The sequence below is a fragment of the Festucalex cinctus genome, chromosome 17 (assembly GCF_051991245.1).
Source record: "Festucalex cinctus isolate MCC-2025b chromosome 17, RoL_Fcin_1.0, whole genome shotgun sequence".
NCBI lineage: Eukaryota > Metazoa > Chordata > Actinopteri > Syngnathiformes > Syngnathidae > Festucalex > Festucalex cinctus.
In genome coordinates this window covers 2,793,280-2,807,121 of record NC_135427.1, presented here as the reverse complement: position 1 = coordinate 2,807,121, position 13,842 = coordinate 2,793,280, and the positions used below count along the sequence as shown (strand labels likewise).

Below are 13,842 nucleotides of genomic sequence, written 5' to 3'. Positions count from 1 at the left end.
ATAACCTTGATTTCATATTTCATCGATATTTTTTTGTAATTCGATTAAAGTGACTACGGAGACACTCAGTTCATCAACCAGTTGATCAACCTTGCATTAAATCTGGTAAGTCACAAATACGGAAGTAGATTTTCCAGTTATCTGTATTTCAGTTGAGCTTATTTTTCTGTTGACTATTTGTTTTTTACTTCCTACATTTGAAAATGGTTATCTGTGCTTTCTACTACTTACGTAACAATTTAAAAAAAAAATTGTGCTTTAAGTGGTTTTTATTTATTCATTTTTTACAAACAATTATTTTCACTTTATATTTTTCTTGTTTACTCCTATCGAACGAGAGATCTGTAGGTACCTGAAGTAGCCGCGGGGCACCTCCTCCCGTGTGTTCTCGCGAGATTTCCCGATGACAGACGCGAAGAAAGCAAGCTTGCTGGATTTGAGTTTGTTTTTTGCAGCTTGAACACGGCGAAAACCACAACGTCCTCGCGCTTGGAGGTATTTAATTTATGTTTTTGAAAAATATTTGCTATAAAGAAGTTGAGGTAATACTGTATTTCGTTTTCGACTATTCTGTAACATAACGGGGAGAGTGTTTCAGTGGGGGCTTCAGGAAAGTCGACTGCATGGATTTAATATCATTTCTGGATAATTGTAGCGGCTAACACATCCACTTTGTGTGACTAATCCACGCTTGTTGCTGAGGAATATCCCCGAGAAAGTTGCCGGCATGGCGGTCCGTGAAACCGGGCGGTGAGTCCCTCCTGCGAGGGCTGGCAAGCTCCTCTGGAGAAATCAAACCCGATTGTTTCGGATGGAGCACTTTCGCACTCCGGGATTCACCGCCATGAGCGTGATCCACACCTAGCCGTGGGCACTTTTGAGGTGGGACCGACCCCACGAAGACCGGAGCATCGGCACCACCCGTGTTTGTCCGCGGACATGGATAAACTGACCGTGATATCAGGATGTCTCTTCCTCGCTGCAGAAGTCTTCGCCATCGCCAGCATCGCGAATCCGGACTGGATCAGCACCGGAGAGTCAGCCGGTAAGACATGTTGCAAAACTTTCACCACTTCCACGTGAGGACGGTTTAAAGAGAATAGATTATGGGAAATAATAGAGTTTTACATATTTTTCTGAAGCGTATGCACGACCACTGTGTGAAATTGACCACGCACAACGTCCACTATTATTATTATTCGCGGATTTTCTGGGTTATTCACTGACCCATTTTGATGTTTTTGTGCTTTTTCCAAAACGCCCTAACATGCCACAATGTAGTGCCAAAGCCCTGTGAAAATTTGCATAATGCCTCCTTTAAATTATGTCAACGTTTGGGATTTTATTCATTTATACAGTAAACGCGAGTAGTAGTAATTCACCATCGTTTGTCTTGGCTTAATTAGCTGTATATAATTAAGGCAGGAAGTCTAATGACTGAGGATGTGTGACTTTTAATGAGGTCTCTTGGGAGTGTGAGACCTTCCACCTGGAGTATTAAAGCACTATGCCATGTGAGTCATGATGTCATTATTTTGGCCAGCTTAGCTCACTGTACATCGAACTACAAACAAACTACAACTGCAAGAAAAATGTGTTTTTGCTGGCAAAGTCCACCCCTGAAAATCTATATTCTTCATCTGTTTACATTTTTGATTACGTTACACTTCCAGTACTGTAAAATTTAAATAAACCACAACTGTAACTGAACTATACTTTTTCTTCGCTATTCAGGCTCTCTAACTGTCGGTCTGGTCCGACAGTGCCAGACCATTCACGGCCGAGATCGGACCTGCATCCCCCCTCACATGCCCCCGGAGTGGGTCACCACCCTTTTCTTCATCATACTGGGCGTCCTCTCGCTGACCGTCACTTGCTGTCTGCTGGTCATGTCCCACTGGCGCCGTGAGGTCATCCGATACGCGCGCTGGATCGCCTTCACGGGGCGTAAGTGTCTCGTCGCTTTCCACCTACAAGTTTAATCCTTTCCGTGACCATGCGAGTAAGTCAAATACTCAAATCTTGTGCCACAAATGAAGAAGAAGCTTAGTAGGCTGCAGTAATAGTAGTTTTGTTTTGTATTTTAACAGAAGATGAAGAACATACGTTGCTACGAACAATGTTAGCCCGTCTATGATGCTTTACATTTTGTTAGCATTTAGCTAGCTGATTTTTCTAACTAATGTGGTTTGATGAAGTACACGTGAACTTATCGTTGTTTTATGGAAAACTTCAACTGGGAGTAGCAACAAAGAGCTTGAAGAAAACAGTTCACCTTTTTTTTTGAAGAAGAAGAAGAATTATTTACAATTTTTGTGAAGTCTTGTAGCCACCATCTTGTGCTCATCACTTGAATTTTTGCTCGCAACATTGAAAAACAGCCGAGTCAGGAAATCAAGTCACTTGTTGGTGGTCAAGGTGCCACTGTAATGAAATTTCATTTTCTCGGGCTAGTTTGTTTACAACTTTCAATTTTTGGAGTTGTTATGATGGGTGTAATAATAAAAAAAAAATAAAAAAAAAAGGCTATCCAATATAAGCCAATAAATTTGTGATTCCATCCGGATGCAATTCAGATTTTGTCATTAGGTGACAGTTTAAAATTTACATGTGCAATGGTGTTTATTTTATTATTTTTTTAATATATATATTTTTTATTATTTAATGTATTATTTATTTAATGACATCAGAGTGCTAATGGAAATGCTTGCAAATTAATGTTTTTTTATTTCAGGATTTTTTTTTTTTTTTAAAGCCGTGTCAAAAATACAATATACTGTGATTTATTTATTTTTTTAAACAATATTGTTTAAATTATACTCATTTATAATAGTGTTAGTTATAATATTTTTGAGTATTTTATTTTATTTTATTTTTTTACTTTTTCAGAATGGCCATTACCTTTCATATGATTATCATTGGTTCTCAAATTGGGGTGCATGACATAATTTGCAATAAATTATCATCAGATCATTTTAGAAAAGGGACATATCTCCATATGGTGACCAGAATTCTCTCCAAAACAATATGAATTTTGTATTGTCACCTTTTTTTTTTTTTTTTTTTTTTTTTTAAATCTAAAATATGCAACTTTTTAATTTAGTGGTAATGGCATTAGTATATGAGGTCCTGAGACAAAAAAAAAAAAAAAAGATGTTGATTTAATTTTATTTTATGTCCATGCAGTTGTCCTGTTCTGTATGGCCGCCCTCATTTTCCCCATCGGCTTCTACGTCAACGAGGTTGGAGGTCAGCCATACAAGCTGCCCAACAACACCGGGGTGGGTTCGTCCTATGTGCTCTTCGTCCTTTCCATATTCTTCACCATCGTGGGCCTGCTGTTCGCCGGGAAGGTTTGCTTACCCGGCTGACGTACTTTACACGCGGGAGGGAACTCTTTGCCATTTGGAGGCCCAAGACGCAAACTGTCTTTTTTTTTTTTTTGGCACGATGCTCCCCCCGATTGGAGCGGGAGAGCCGTCCGTCCATCTGTTTGTTCAGAGGGAGTGAGAGCGCATTGAGAGGAGCTCGGCTGTATTATTGAGGGAAAGAGATGACGAAAACACGCCAGTATGATTGTAGGAGCTTTTTGTGCGAGCAGCACAATGCAATTTGTAAAATATTCGGTGATGTTGATTTCATTTATTTTTTTGTATTTATTTTCATGTTTTGTAATTCTTTTTTTTTTTTTTTTTTTTTTTTTTTTTAAGTAAAAAGGTCTAATATATTCCAGTGTGTAGTCACCATTCGTGTCTAGGGATCAAATTGCCTTAAAAATGTGCATTAGTTTTGTGCTTCAGTTGAGGATTTTAGTGTTCGTTTTTTTTGTGTAGTAGAAATACTTGAATACAGTGAACTACTGCTATTCTGCGAGTAATTGACACGGTCTAAATGAAGTGCCTCAATTAACACATCCAATATGCTACTAATATGGTGCAAAAAACCCCCCAATACATTTTGTAATTCATTTAAAAAAAATAGCACAAGAATATTGTACTTTATAAAAATATGCTCTGACATTTCACTAATTAAATAGACTGTAAAGAATTAAATCTTAAATTCTTCAAGTGAAAATAGGTGAATTGACGAATGCCAAACCACGAATATGTAGTGGTTCGCTGTATTACAGGTAATAGTGGCTGTCCCGAAACACTAAAATAAACATCTTTTCTGTATCATAATTGATGTGACTCTGCCCCCCCCCCCTACCCCCTTTTTTTTTTTTTTTTTTTTTTTTTTTTACTTATATGGTGTTGATTTATGTCATTCGGGAGAAAACAAAAATCTCCATTTTGGTTTATATAATATATATTACATAAAAACTCACATTTGGAGACTTTTCAGTAATTAAAAAAAATGGAATTGCATTATCATATAAGCGGCGCTACATTATACAGTATAATAATAATAACTAGACTAAGTGTAATTTCTGGAGAAATTGTGTGGGAATGCTGAAAGCAATAATATAACATAAACTCACATTTGGAGACTTCAGTAAGTAAAAAAAATAATAATGGAATTGCATTAACATAAAAGCGGCACTACATTATACAGTATAATAATAAATAGACTATAAGTGCAATTTCCTGGAGAAATTGCGCGGGAATGCTGAAAGCTGAATGCTAAGTTTTGAATGCATGCAGAATGCTTATGAAGTAAATTGAGAGATAAATTATGACATAACCTCCTGGTTACTGGACAATGCACTTTACCAATTGTGCCACCGAGCACAAGTGTATGGAAGTGGGCGTAGAAAGTGATACAAAAGTTGATATTATTAAATGTTAAATTGTGCAAATACTGTAAGTAATGTGGAATAAGATGATATATACCCTGGGAGGCGTGAATTTTTGAAGCTAGTTGAAATATGAATAATGAATTGTTACACAGCAAAACAGTGTGGAGAATAAAAATAACATGTGAGCTTCAGCATTCCCACAATAATAATAATAATATATCTAGCAAGTCCTAAGGCTGAATTGAGTCAGTCAAACTCAAGTAGAAAACGGTTATTATGTTTTCTGTATCAGTAATGAGGAAGAGCATCACCACATGCTCACACCTACTCCCCCTCCTTTTGTCTGCACAGGATCTTAAAAGGTTGCCATGGGAACGTCATAGGATGTGGCAATAGTATATCTTTAGGAAAAGATCCAGCAGCAGGAAGCCAGTTGTGTTTGTGTGTTCAAAGTTCTCTTTGACGTTCCGCGTGAATGCTACACACACACACACACAAAAAAAAGTGGCTATTTTAAGACCCGCCGATCGTTTCATGCGAGCGAGCCAAGAGATGAAGTGAGAGCACATGGAGGCAGGATTTATCTTTATCTGCTCGTTTATTTGCTTCTCTTCTTGGGCGCAGACAAATACACAAAGCCTTTGATTGGGTTTGGCGCAGACGGGGGAAAAAAAAAAAAAAGAATGCGAGCGACAGACTTTACATCCCAGACCTCGTCACGAACAAAACGTGCGCAACAAATGTGTGCAACTTCTTGTTTGCAAATGTTGCTCTGGTTAGAATAACAAGCAAAGTAGGGCGAAAGAATGTGTTGTCGCAAATGTGGAAATAAGCTTCTGTAACATGCTTCAAAGTTCAAGTGTTGTCTGTTCTCGAGGGAAGCGTGGAACTGACAATGTGGGGTAAACAGTTGTGTCGTTCGAACGCATGCGCAATTGCGGCTTCCCCCCCCCGACGCATTATGGGACGTTTGCGCATTTTAGTGCATTTGAAAGGCTTTATCAATACGTTAAAACGACATAACCCAATCAAACCTATTTACGCCGTATTGGCAGTTCCCCGCTTGAGCTTGAAAATGGCATCTCAAATATAGAGTAGTCCACAAGGGGGCGCAAATTCCCGTACAAACGGACAGGAATGGCATTTTATTCACAGTAGTTTTTTTGTTTTTTTTAAATGGCACCCGAAGACCGCAGCAATAATACTACCAGTTATTCAGTTATCGCATTAAATAAGGGATTCATTATAAAATTTAAAACACAAAAATAGCTCAATATATAATTTTACACAAACTCACCGTTTTTTGTTTTACTAAATCTTAATTGATTATACAAACATGATTGTATTGTGTACGTGCTTCATTTTGAATTTTTAATCCTTTAATCTCATTTGGTTAGTTGATTTATTGTAAATGAAATTAAAAAAAAAAAAAATCCAGTTTATTGTATTTATTAACTGGTTATTAAAGTCATCATATATATGGTTAAAACAAAATTGGAATGAATTATAATTTTAGTGCCAACATACAAACCCCACAAAGGAAGGCTGGAGGGGTTTCAACCCTGAATCCAAGAATTTTTTAGGCATGCTTGTTAGCTACCTATTTATCGACATTTTCATTAAAATTAATTTTATTTCTTTAATTTTTCTCTGAATGCCAGTATTATTTAATGGTCATGTGTTTTCAACGATAGTTTTTTTTCTTTGGTGGAGCCACGTTTCTGAAAATGATGGAATTATGAGTTTCGCATGTAGTTAAAGAAAAGGTATTTTTTTGGCATTTTTTAAGCTGTGATCTTAACTAGTTAGTTTACAACACAGCAGCAATCTCATTGAAGCCTTCACTTTCATTTATGTACAAGATGTTATGGATTTACGACATATAGGCATCACAATCAATAAGTTGACTGACACTTTATAAGATAAGGGCACAGAGCTGCATTATGGCAACAATGAAACAAGTCCAGAATGTCATTTTTGCAGTAAAACAGGCATAAAACAAAGAGGTTAGGTAATAAAAAATGTTTTAATGCACAAATGTATGCATAGAGCAACAAAAGAAAGGATAAACAGATCCATAAAAGACAGTTTAATCTGATTAACTACTCTTCACCCGTAGCCAACTTAACTATTTTTGCTCGTTTCACACTGGCTGCCTCGCGAAACTTTGTGACGGCCTCGTTATATTTTTTTCCCTGCAAGTAGAAGAAAACAGACATTTTAGTAAACGACAAAAAATAATAATTGCATTAAGAGTGTTGCACAACATACAACTTCGCAGATGTTCTTCTCCAATTGCAGCTTGATAAACTCCTCCACGGTCAGATCTTCAACCCTTTTCTTCAGGGAAATGAAGTGGCAGGAAGGTGAATGGGATTTGTGTTCTTTCCTGTCAATAAATAGATACAAATAAGCGGTCGAGGACACAATAATAAACAGCGAAGGCACTTAAAAAACAAAATAAAAGTGTACATTGTGAGCTCAGGACAAACGCAATCTAAATTGGATTATGTTGTAGACATTCCTTAAGTATTTTTGATGTGTTAGAGGTCAGAAAGAGTATAAAAACTGCACAGGCGTGTAAAAGTAGACATGGAGCAGCTTAGTAATGTGTCCATCTTACGCTGGGTCGTCGTCAGGCTCCCAACCTTCCAACTCTTTAAGGCAAAAGACACACATGGCGACGTCTGGGCTGTTATCCGAAGGCGTGTGGATGAAGCCGGCCTTTGCCATCTGGACAAATATGGAAACACAATGATCAACATTTTAATTTGATTACATTCCTGTCGCGGCGATTTGGTCTTTTAATCATCAAATCAAGCAAATGATAAACAGATTATTCGAAACAGGTTTGGCTCTGATTCACCCTTCTGATTTTGAACGATTCCCATTTTAAATGTGTTGCTATTCGACAGCTAACGTTGTTAGCTCACGGTCCGACAACATACTCACGTTTTCCGGTGTGCATTTGCAGTCTTCGTCGAACGGCCAACCCTTAAACGTCTTCAGCCTATTCTCATAAATGAACATTTTAAAGCTTTCTTCGACAAACAGCTCCTCCATTTTATATTTAACTGCGATCTTTTGTTAACGACTGTTTCCTACGGTTTTCAAATTCCAGTCGCCTTTCAACAACATGTTTTGATTGGACGTCTTTCTTCTTCGTAAATGCGCAAACACGGAAGTGTATTACGATTACCGCCACCTCCAGTAAGAGCTGGCGGTGACTTATTGGCCAGGTTAGCGTTGAACCAAAATAAAGCATTTAACTTCAACGGGCAAACGCAATAGAATCACCATAGTCATTTTTTTGATTTTGTCTTAAAAAAAATTATATTATTTTAAGGCAATTTCCAAATAAATGCAAACAAATGCACTTTGGCGGAAGGTTAAGAAAACGTCCAGTAGGGAGCAGTAAGGCACTTAAGCGCTACCTATCAACTTCAATTAAATACTAAGAGAAGAAGAATGTTCTCAATTGCTATTGGTCAGAATTCGACGCGCGGAACTCATCGAGTTTCCCTTCCGGTGAAAACATCCTGCGTTCACTTTTGACACCAGAGATAAGAAATTTGATTTTTAAATCCAACATTTTGGATATTGTCGAAAAATACACACATGTTTATTGTCCTAGAGTTGCGGTTATGGAAGGAAGATGTTCGGTTGAGACGCTGACGGAGTTCGCATTTTCTTCGGCGTCAAGCACCCTGAGAGTGGAATCTGATGTGTTCGTCTGCATTGGAGGCGACGAGGTTTATGTCTTCAACTGTCAAAACAGAGAGTTGAAGGCAAGTTTGTAACGTTTTTATTATTTTTTACTGCAAGGTTTCTCAAATTTCAGATTAATACCACCGTTTTTTCCCCCGCAGGCAGTTATAGATTTACTACTAACAATTAAACTCCTCCAGGTCATCCTCATCTTTCCTGGTCTTGTGAGGGACCTGGTTGTGAATGAAAGCAAGCAGACCCTCTACGTGGCTTGCTGCATTGGCGTTTACTGCATCTGTTTGTCATCTTTGCCTACCAGGTTAGAAATTTTTATATATGTGTCATGTGCCTGCACATAAATGACGACCAATACTGGAGCTGTTAATCACGTTGCATAGTGCTGAGTTTCATGTCAAAACGTTATGTTTGTAATTATAGTGGCATGGAAGTGCATTCAGGGGTGAAAAATACTCCCTTAATGTTAAGTGCTCTCTCTTCACCTCAGGGTTCAAAGCCTGGAAGCATCTTCTACTGTGCCTCATGTGAAAGTATCCTCCAAGCATCTTGTTATCAAAGAAGATGGGATATTAGCTCTACTTCTGCTCAACTCTGTGCTCTTGAACCTTCGTCTGGCAAATGCATCCTGTCTGTTGACGCACTATAAAATATCAGCAGAGTCACTATTGAGCAGCTATGAAACACTCGGTTCATTTAAAGTGCCGTTGGTGTCAGACTCGGCTCGTCACAGCACAGATGAGTTGAGCGAGAGGAGGCCGGTGCTGTTTTGTGTCCACTCTGCAGATTCACCATCCTCATCGAGCTTACCAAGTGGTCACGTCTGCCTCGAGCCGGTCCTCTTCAAGCTCCTATTTGGGGTCGACGCAGCCCTGGCCAAATCGCCGGTTGTTTTTTGCGGTTTGCCGGACGGCCGTCTGTGTTTCGCCGCGCATCGTGTTCCGGGATCACAGCTCCGAGTCCTCCGCAGCCTCGAGCAGCCTGTTGTTTTTGTCGGCGCCTCTGCCGGGACCCGCACGGATCCGGCAGAATGTTTGGTGGCACTGGGCGAACAAGGCAAAGTTGTGTTGGTGACATCCAAGCGAGGAGGTCCAGAAGGAGCAGGCGCCAGGGTTGTTTTTACCGAGATGACTGTCCCCGGACCTGTGGTGTGTGCTTGTCTTGATAAACGGCGCCTTTACTACAGCACTGGTTCAGACCTGCTGGTACTGGATCTGTCACTGGCCTCCACGAAAGAAGCAGAGGGAGAAGCGGGATCTCAAAAGAGAGCTGCTGCCTCTCAGAACGTCATCAGTTTAAACGTGTGTAGAGTTGTCGCCTTGGCAGAACATGCAAGGGACACTGAAGGTAAGAAAACTCAGAAAAATCATTGAGTTTTGACTCAGGGGCCACCAAAGGTCAAATTAAGTGAAGGTTATATTACATACATCTGGCTAACGTTTTATGACCAGTGAGTCTCGCTGAATATTATGCTTCATGTGTGCATAGACGTTTCTGTCAAATATTCCTATTTTCTGTACCAGGTAAAGTTCAGCTGCTGGGACTGTCCAGCAGGGGGCAGCTCCAGAGGATTAGCTTGCCTGCTGGCTTGCAAGATGGAGAAGTGTCCCATCTTCCTTCTTCACATGTTGGCCGCAGCATCAAAGATGTCCTGTCAGCTATTGGAAATGTATATGAAAGGTACGTCATGATTTGAAAACCTTTTATATGTAAAAATATTATACGAGTCCTTCAAAATTTAATGTAAGTTCTTTTTACATCCATTTTCCATTACTTATTGAGCAATTGTTTAGCGGGCCACTAGGGGGAGTGCCTCATAAGAGTGGCAGGGAAATATACGCAAGTCTTTGGGCGAAGAAGACTCATGAGCTTACTTTTAAGACATTTATCTGTCCAGCGTCTGACTTAGTTTTGCATACGCTTTTATGAAAAATGTACATCTTCAATTTTAAAGTTTTAAAACATTTTATGTTTCGACTTTTTGAAGCACAATTTCTAAAGAATATTAATATTGATATAATTGGATTTAATATTAAGTAATTTTATTTACTTATTTGCTTTCGCAATGTTACACAAAAAATTGTGTCAGTTTATAAAATTAAACAATTGACTATTTGACTGACATGTTGCATGACAATAGTGCCACACAAATGTATTAAATTAAGTAAATTAATTACATTTATTATTAAATTTATTAAATCAAGACAAATTTGTTCACAGAAAGTTGTCTGTTCAGAAGACATTTGTATTTATTTAAAAAAAAATAAAAATACACTAAAGTACTCATTGTGAAGAAGTCACCAGTTTTAATATTGTGTTTCAGTGTGGGTACAAAAAGAAACTATTTTCTCATTGAAAAAACATCAGTTGATGTCTTGAGTAGTTTTATCATAGATTGTCGTGGACTTATTACTAATATATCGGTAATCGTGTTATCATCATATTATGAGCCTTGTGTCGCGTATCTTATGGTGAGGTACCGAGAGGCTCCCACCCCTAATATGACCGCTCAGAGACATGAAAAATCAAATCAAATCTATGTAAGCCAACCTACTGTGTGTAAACTCTCATTTAACAAATTGCCTTCTTTTTCTTTTAGAGCGTCGGTGCTGAAAGCGTCAATCAAATCCAGAAACCAAACGCTGAAAAGCCTGAATCAGGTGCTCAACGTCAGCATCTCATTAAACAACGAGACGCTCGCACCCGTTCAGGAGAAACCAATCCGATGTCGCGCCACTACCAGCTGGAGCAAATTGCTTCAGAATGACTCGTTGAATTTGAACTGCGTGCTGGAGAATGGAAGTTGTTATATTCTGGAGCGTGGCTGGACTTTAAACATCACCGCGTCCTCTATGAGCGACTCCGCCTCCACACATTATTCGTTCCCTTTCCAGAACCTTCACCCAGGCGAGAAGTTTGAGATTTCCCTGCCGCTGGCTGCTTCAGGAGACTCGCCGTTGCCTTGCGCTGTTTCCTGCGCTCTCGTTTTCTCGCTGTCAGGTCTCCTCAGAGAGGAAGCGGCGGCAACGCTGCCAGAAGGCGGTCTCGTCAGTTTGCCGTTGAACACGCTGATGGTGGACTGCTTGCACGCCCTGCGGCCGGTCGATCCGGCGGCTGCCAAATGTCCACCTCGCGATGACGCCGTCCGGGCGTTTTTGAGATCGCGCTGCGGCGAAAGAGGGGACGCAGCGGCAGACGCGCGGCATTCGGCGAGCGTTAAGCTGTCGTCGCGGTTACTGAGGGACGTGTTGAAACCTCCGGAGGGAAGCCCGAAAGAGCCTGCGAACGTCTCGCTGCTGGATTGGCTCCTCTGTGAAGGCCACGAGGGCGTGACGATGCAAGGAGACAAAATGGCCGCCAACACCTCGGTGGTCCATGCACGAGCTCCGAACGGGTCCACCATCAAGCTGACGGCAAAAGAGGTCACATGCGTAATTGATTAAAAAAAAATATATATGTATAGTGGCAAAAGCGTCATTGTGACTGTGTGGCTTTTCGTACAGGTTAACAACGCAGAGGACAGTGCGATGAGGCAGGAGGATCCCCAGGACCTGGCGGAGGTTCAGGTTGAGAGCTCCTCATTGGCAGCTGTTTGCGGAATGCACCATGCGGTCCTGCGACGAGTACAGGTTACATAACTCTCTTTTGGATTTTGGTCACGCCCACAACAGAGTGCAGGAAGTACAAACACAATATGCGTGGCATCCAACGTCAAACCGACAAATAGGATTTGGCGCTATAATATTTTTTTCCCATTAAAACCCTGATGTATATGATCTGACACATGCATTGCACGGATAATCCATTAGAGGGCAGTATCACCCATATGATGGCTCTCTCAATTGAGAAAGGAGAGACACCTACACTTAGCATTTGCTCCCAAAAACGTATAAATACGTTCTATTTTAAATGTATTAAGTGTACCAAAGACGTATTTGTTTTTTTTTTCACATTTTTTTATGCTAGAGCATACAGAAGGCTTGGAGCAGCCTCTCAACTGCAGAGAACGGGTAGAAAAAAAATCAGTAGTAATTACAAAAACGGCCAGCAGGTAGCAGCAGAGTATGAGATCAACCATAGCCAGGTTACAAACGACTCTTTTTACCCACTGTTTTAAATAGATTTGTGGATAATGATGAAACTTAGCTATATTCTAATGCTAATTGCTGCAAAACAAACAGATAAAAATATACTTTTTTTTTTTTTCCTGATGAAAGAATAAACTTTAATCTTTCTTTTGTTAGGTTCCATGTTTTTATAGCAACAGAACACAATATTCTGTGGGCCTTGCAAAATCAGTCAAAATCCGGTAAAACAGTGGAACGAAACGGGGTTGCTTCTGTGAAAATGGCTGCGAGTGAATGAGTTATTAATAGTGGGAAATGTTCTTTCTGATTTTTGGAAATACTAATATGTTTGATATGTCCGTTTTATTATTATATTTTTGACGGTTGTAAATCTACAAATTTAAAGCATTGCGACCAGATGTATCAAATATGATACAAATCAAAAGTCATATGTGGAAGTTGATTTAAAGAAAAAAAAAAAAAGTTTAAACGTTTCATGTACTCGCTTGCAGAATTTTTTACAGAAGGTGCCGGAAAAGCCTCCTTCCTCAATCGAGCTCCAGAGTTTACGTGTGAGGGAGGCGTTACAGCGCGCCGAGGTAAGACTTCATTATGACGAACTAACTCCCTTTGCAAATTATTTGCTTAATTTGACTTTTTAGGTTAGACGGAAATTAATTCAATTCCATCTAAACTTGCTCCAAAAATCTACAAATCGTGACAGGCCGAATAATTCTTTCTGTTCTTGTCCATCCCAACGTCAGAAAATGCTGCAGCAGGTCCAGCAAACTCGAATCTCTTGCACGTTTGGCGAGGGCGTGTCCACGGGAAAGGTGACGTCATGTCTTCTCAGTGTCTATGAAGAACTCAGAGGAAATGAACATTCTCTTCTTATTATTTAACAGATGTCCCAGTAGAGTCATCAATTTGACTTTTATACATGCACAAGAGTGTAAGGAAGAGTTTGTGGCATGACTTTTATTACAGCAGTAAAGGTTTTTTTTTTCTAATTACAGTACAATCATTTCAATACAAAAATCCAGCTAAATTCTTGCAAGATGTATCTACAAAAGACACAATAAAAATAAAGTTAAAATAACAAATTGACTTGACATTTTAAAAATCCAACTGACACACAAAGTGCATTGGTGGTCCAAACTGTGATATTCCAATAGGGGGCAGCATAATACTGTAAATTTGGTTTCTCAATTTATTCAAGTCAGCAAAAATCATGACGGGCTGTGGAAAACTGCGAATGTATTTTTTGTTTTTTTTTGTTTTTGAAGAAATGCTAAAGTTGATTTTCAAAAAGAT

The 13,842-nt window shown here is 39.4% G+C and overlaps 3 protein-coding genes across 3 annotated transcripts; 2 read left to right on the top strand and 1 right to left on the bottom strand.

Moving 5' to 3' along the window:
* The first annotated feature begins 404 nt into the window (after positions 1-404).
* LOC144005426 (uncharacterized protein C16orf52 homolog B-like) lies at positions 405-3,708 on the top strand. Its single transcript, XM_077503583.1, has 3 exons — positions 405-1,045; positions 1,735-1,947; positions 3,187-3,708. The coding sequence occupies exons 1-3, from the start codon at positions 940-942 to the stop codon at positions 3,369-3,371; spliced, it is 504 nt and encodes a 167-aa protein (XP_077359709.1). The 5' UTR covers positions 405-939; the 3' UTR covers positions 3,372-3,708.
* A 3,037-nt stretch (positions 3,709-6,745) lies between these two features.
* Positions 6,746-7,951, bottom strand: LOC144005427 (baculoviral IAP repeat-containing protein 5.2-like). The gene is made up of 4 exons (XM_077503584.1): positions 7,691-7,951; positions 7,362-7,471; positions 7,010-7,127; positions 6,746-6,933 (listed from the first exon to the last, which is right to left on the bottom strand). Exons 1-4 carry the CDS (start codon positions 7,799-7,801, stop codon positions 6,841-6,843), a joined length of 432 nt encoding a protein of 143 aa, XP_077359710.1. The 5' UTR covers positions 7,802-7,951; the 3' UTR covers positions 6,746-6,840.
* Positions 7,952-8,233: 282 nt separating this feature from the next.
* Positions 8,234-13,509, top strand: LOC144005425 (Fanconi anemia core complex-associated protein 100-like). Its single transcript, XM_077503582.1, has 9 exons — positions 8,234-8,266; positions 8,373-8,526; positions 8,647-8,765; positions 8,952-9,808; positions 9,985-10,141; positions 11,061-11,883; positions 11,965-12,090; positions 13,041-13,127; positions 13,293-13,509. Exons 2-9 carry the CDS (start codon positions 8,383-8,385, stop codon positions 13,428-13,430), a joined length of 2,451 nt encoding a protein of 816 aa, XP_077359708.1. The 5' UTR covers positions 8,234-8,266; positions 8,373-8,382; the 3' UTR covers positions 13,431-13,509.
* The last annotated feature ends 333 nt before the right edge of the window (positions 13,510-13,842 follow it).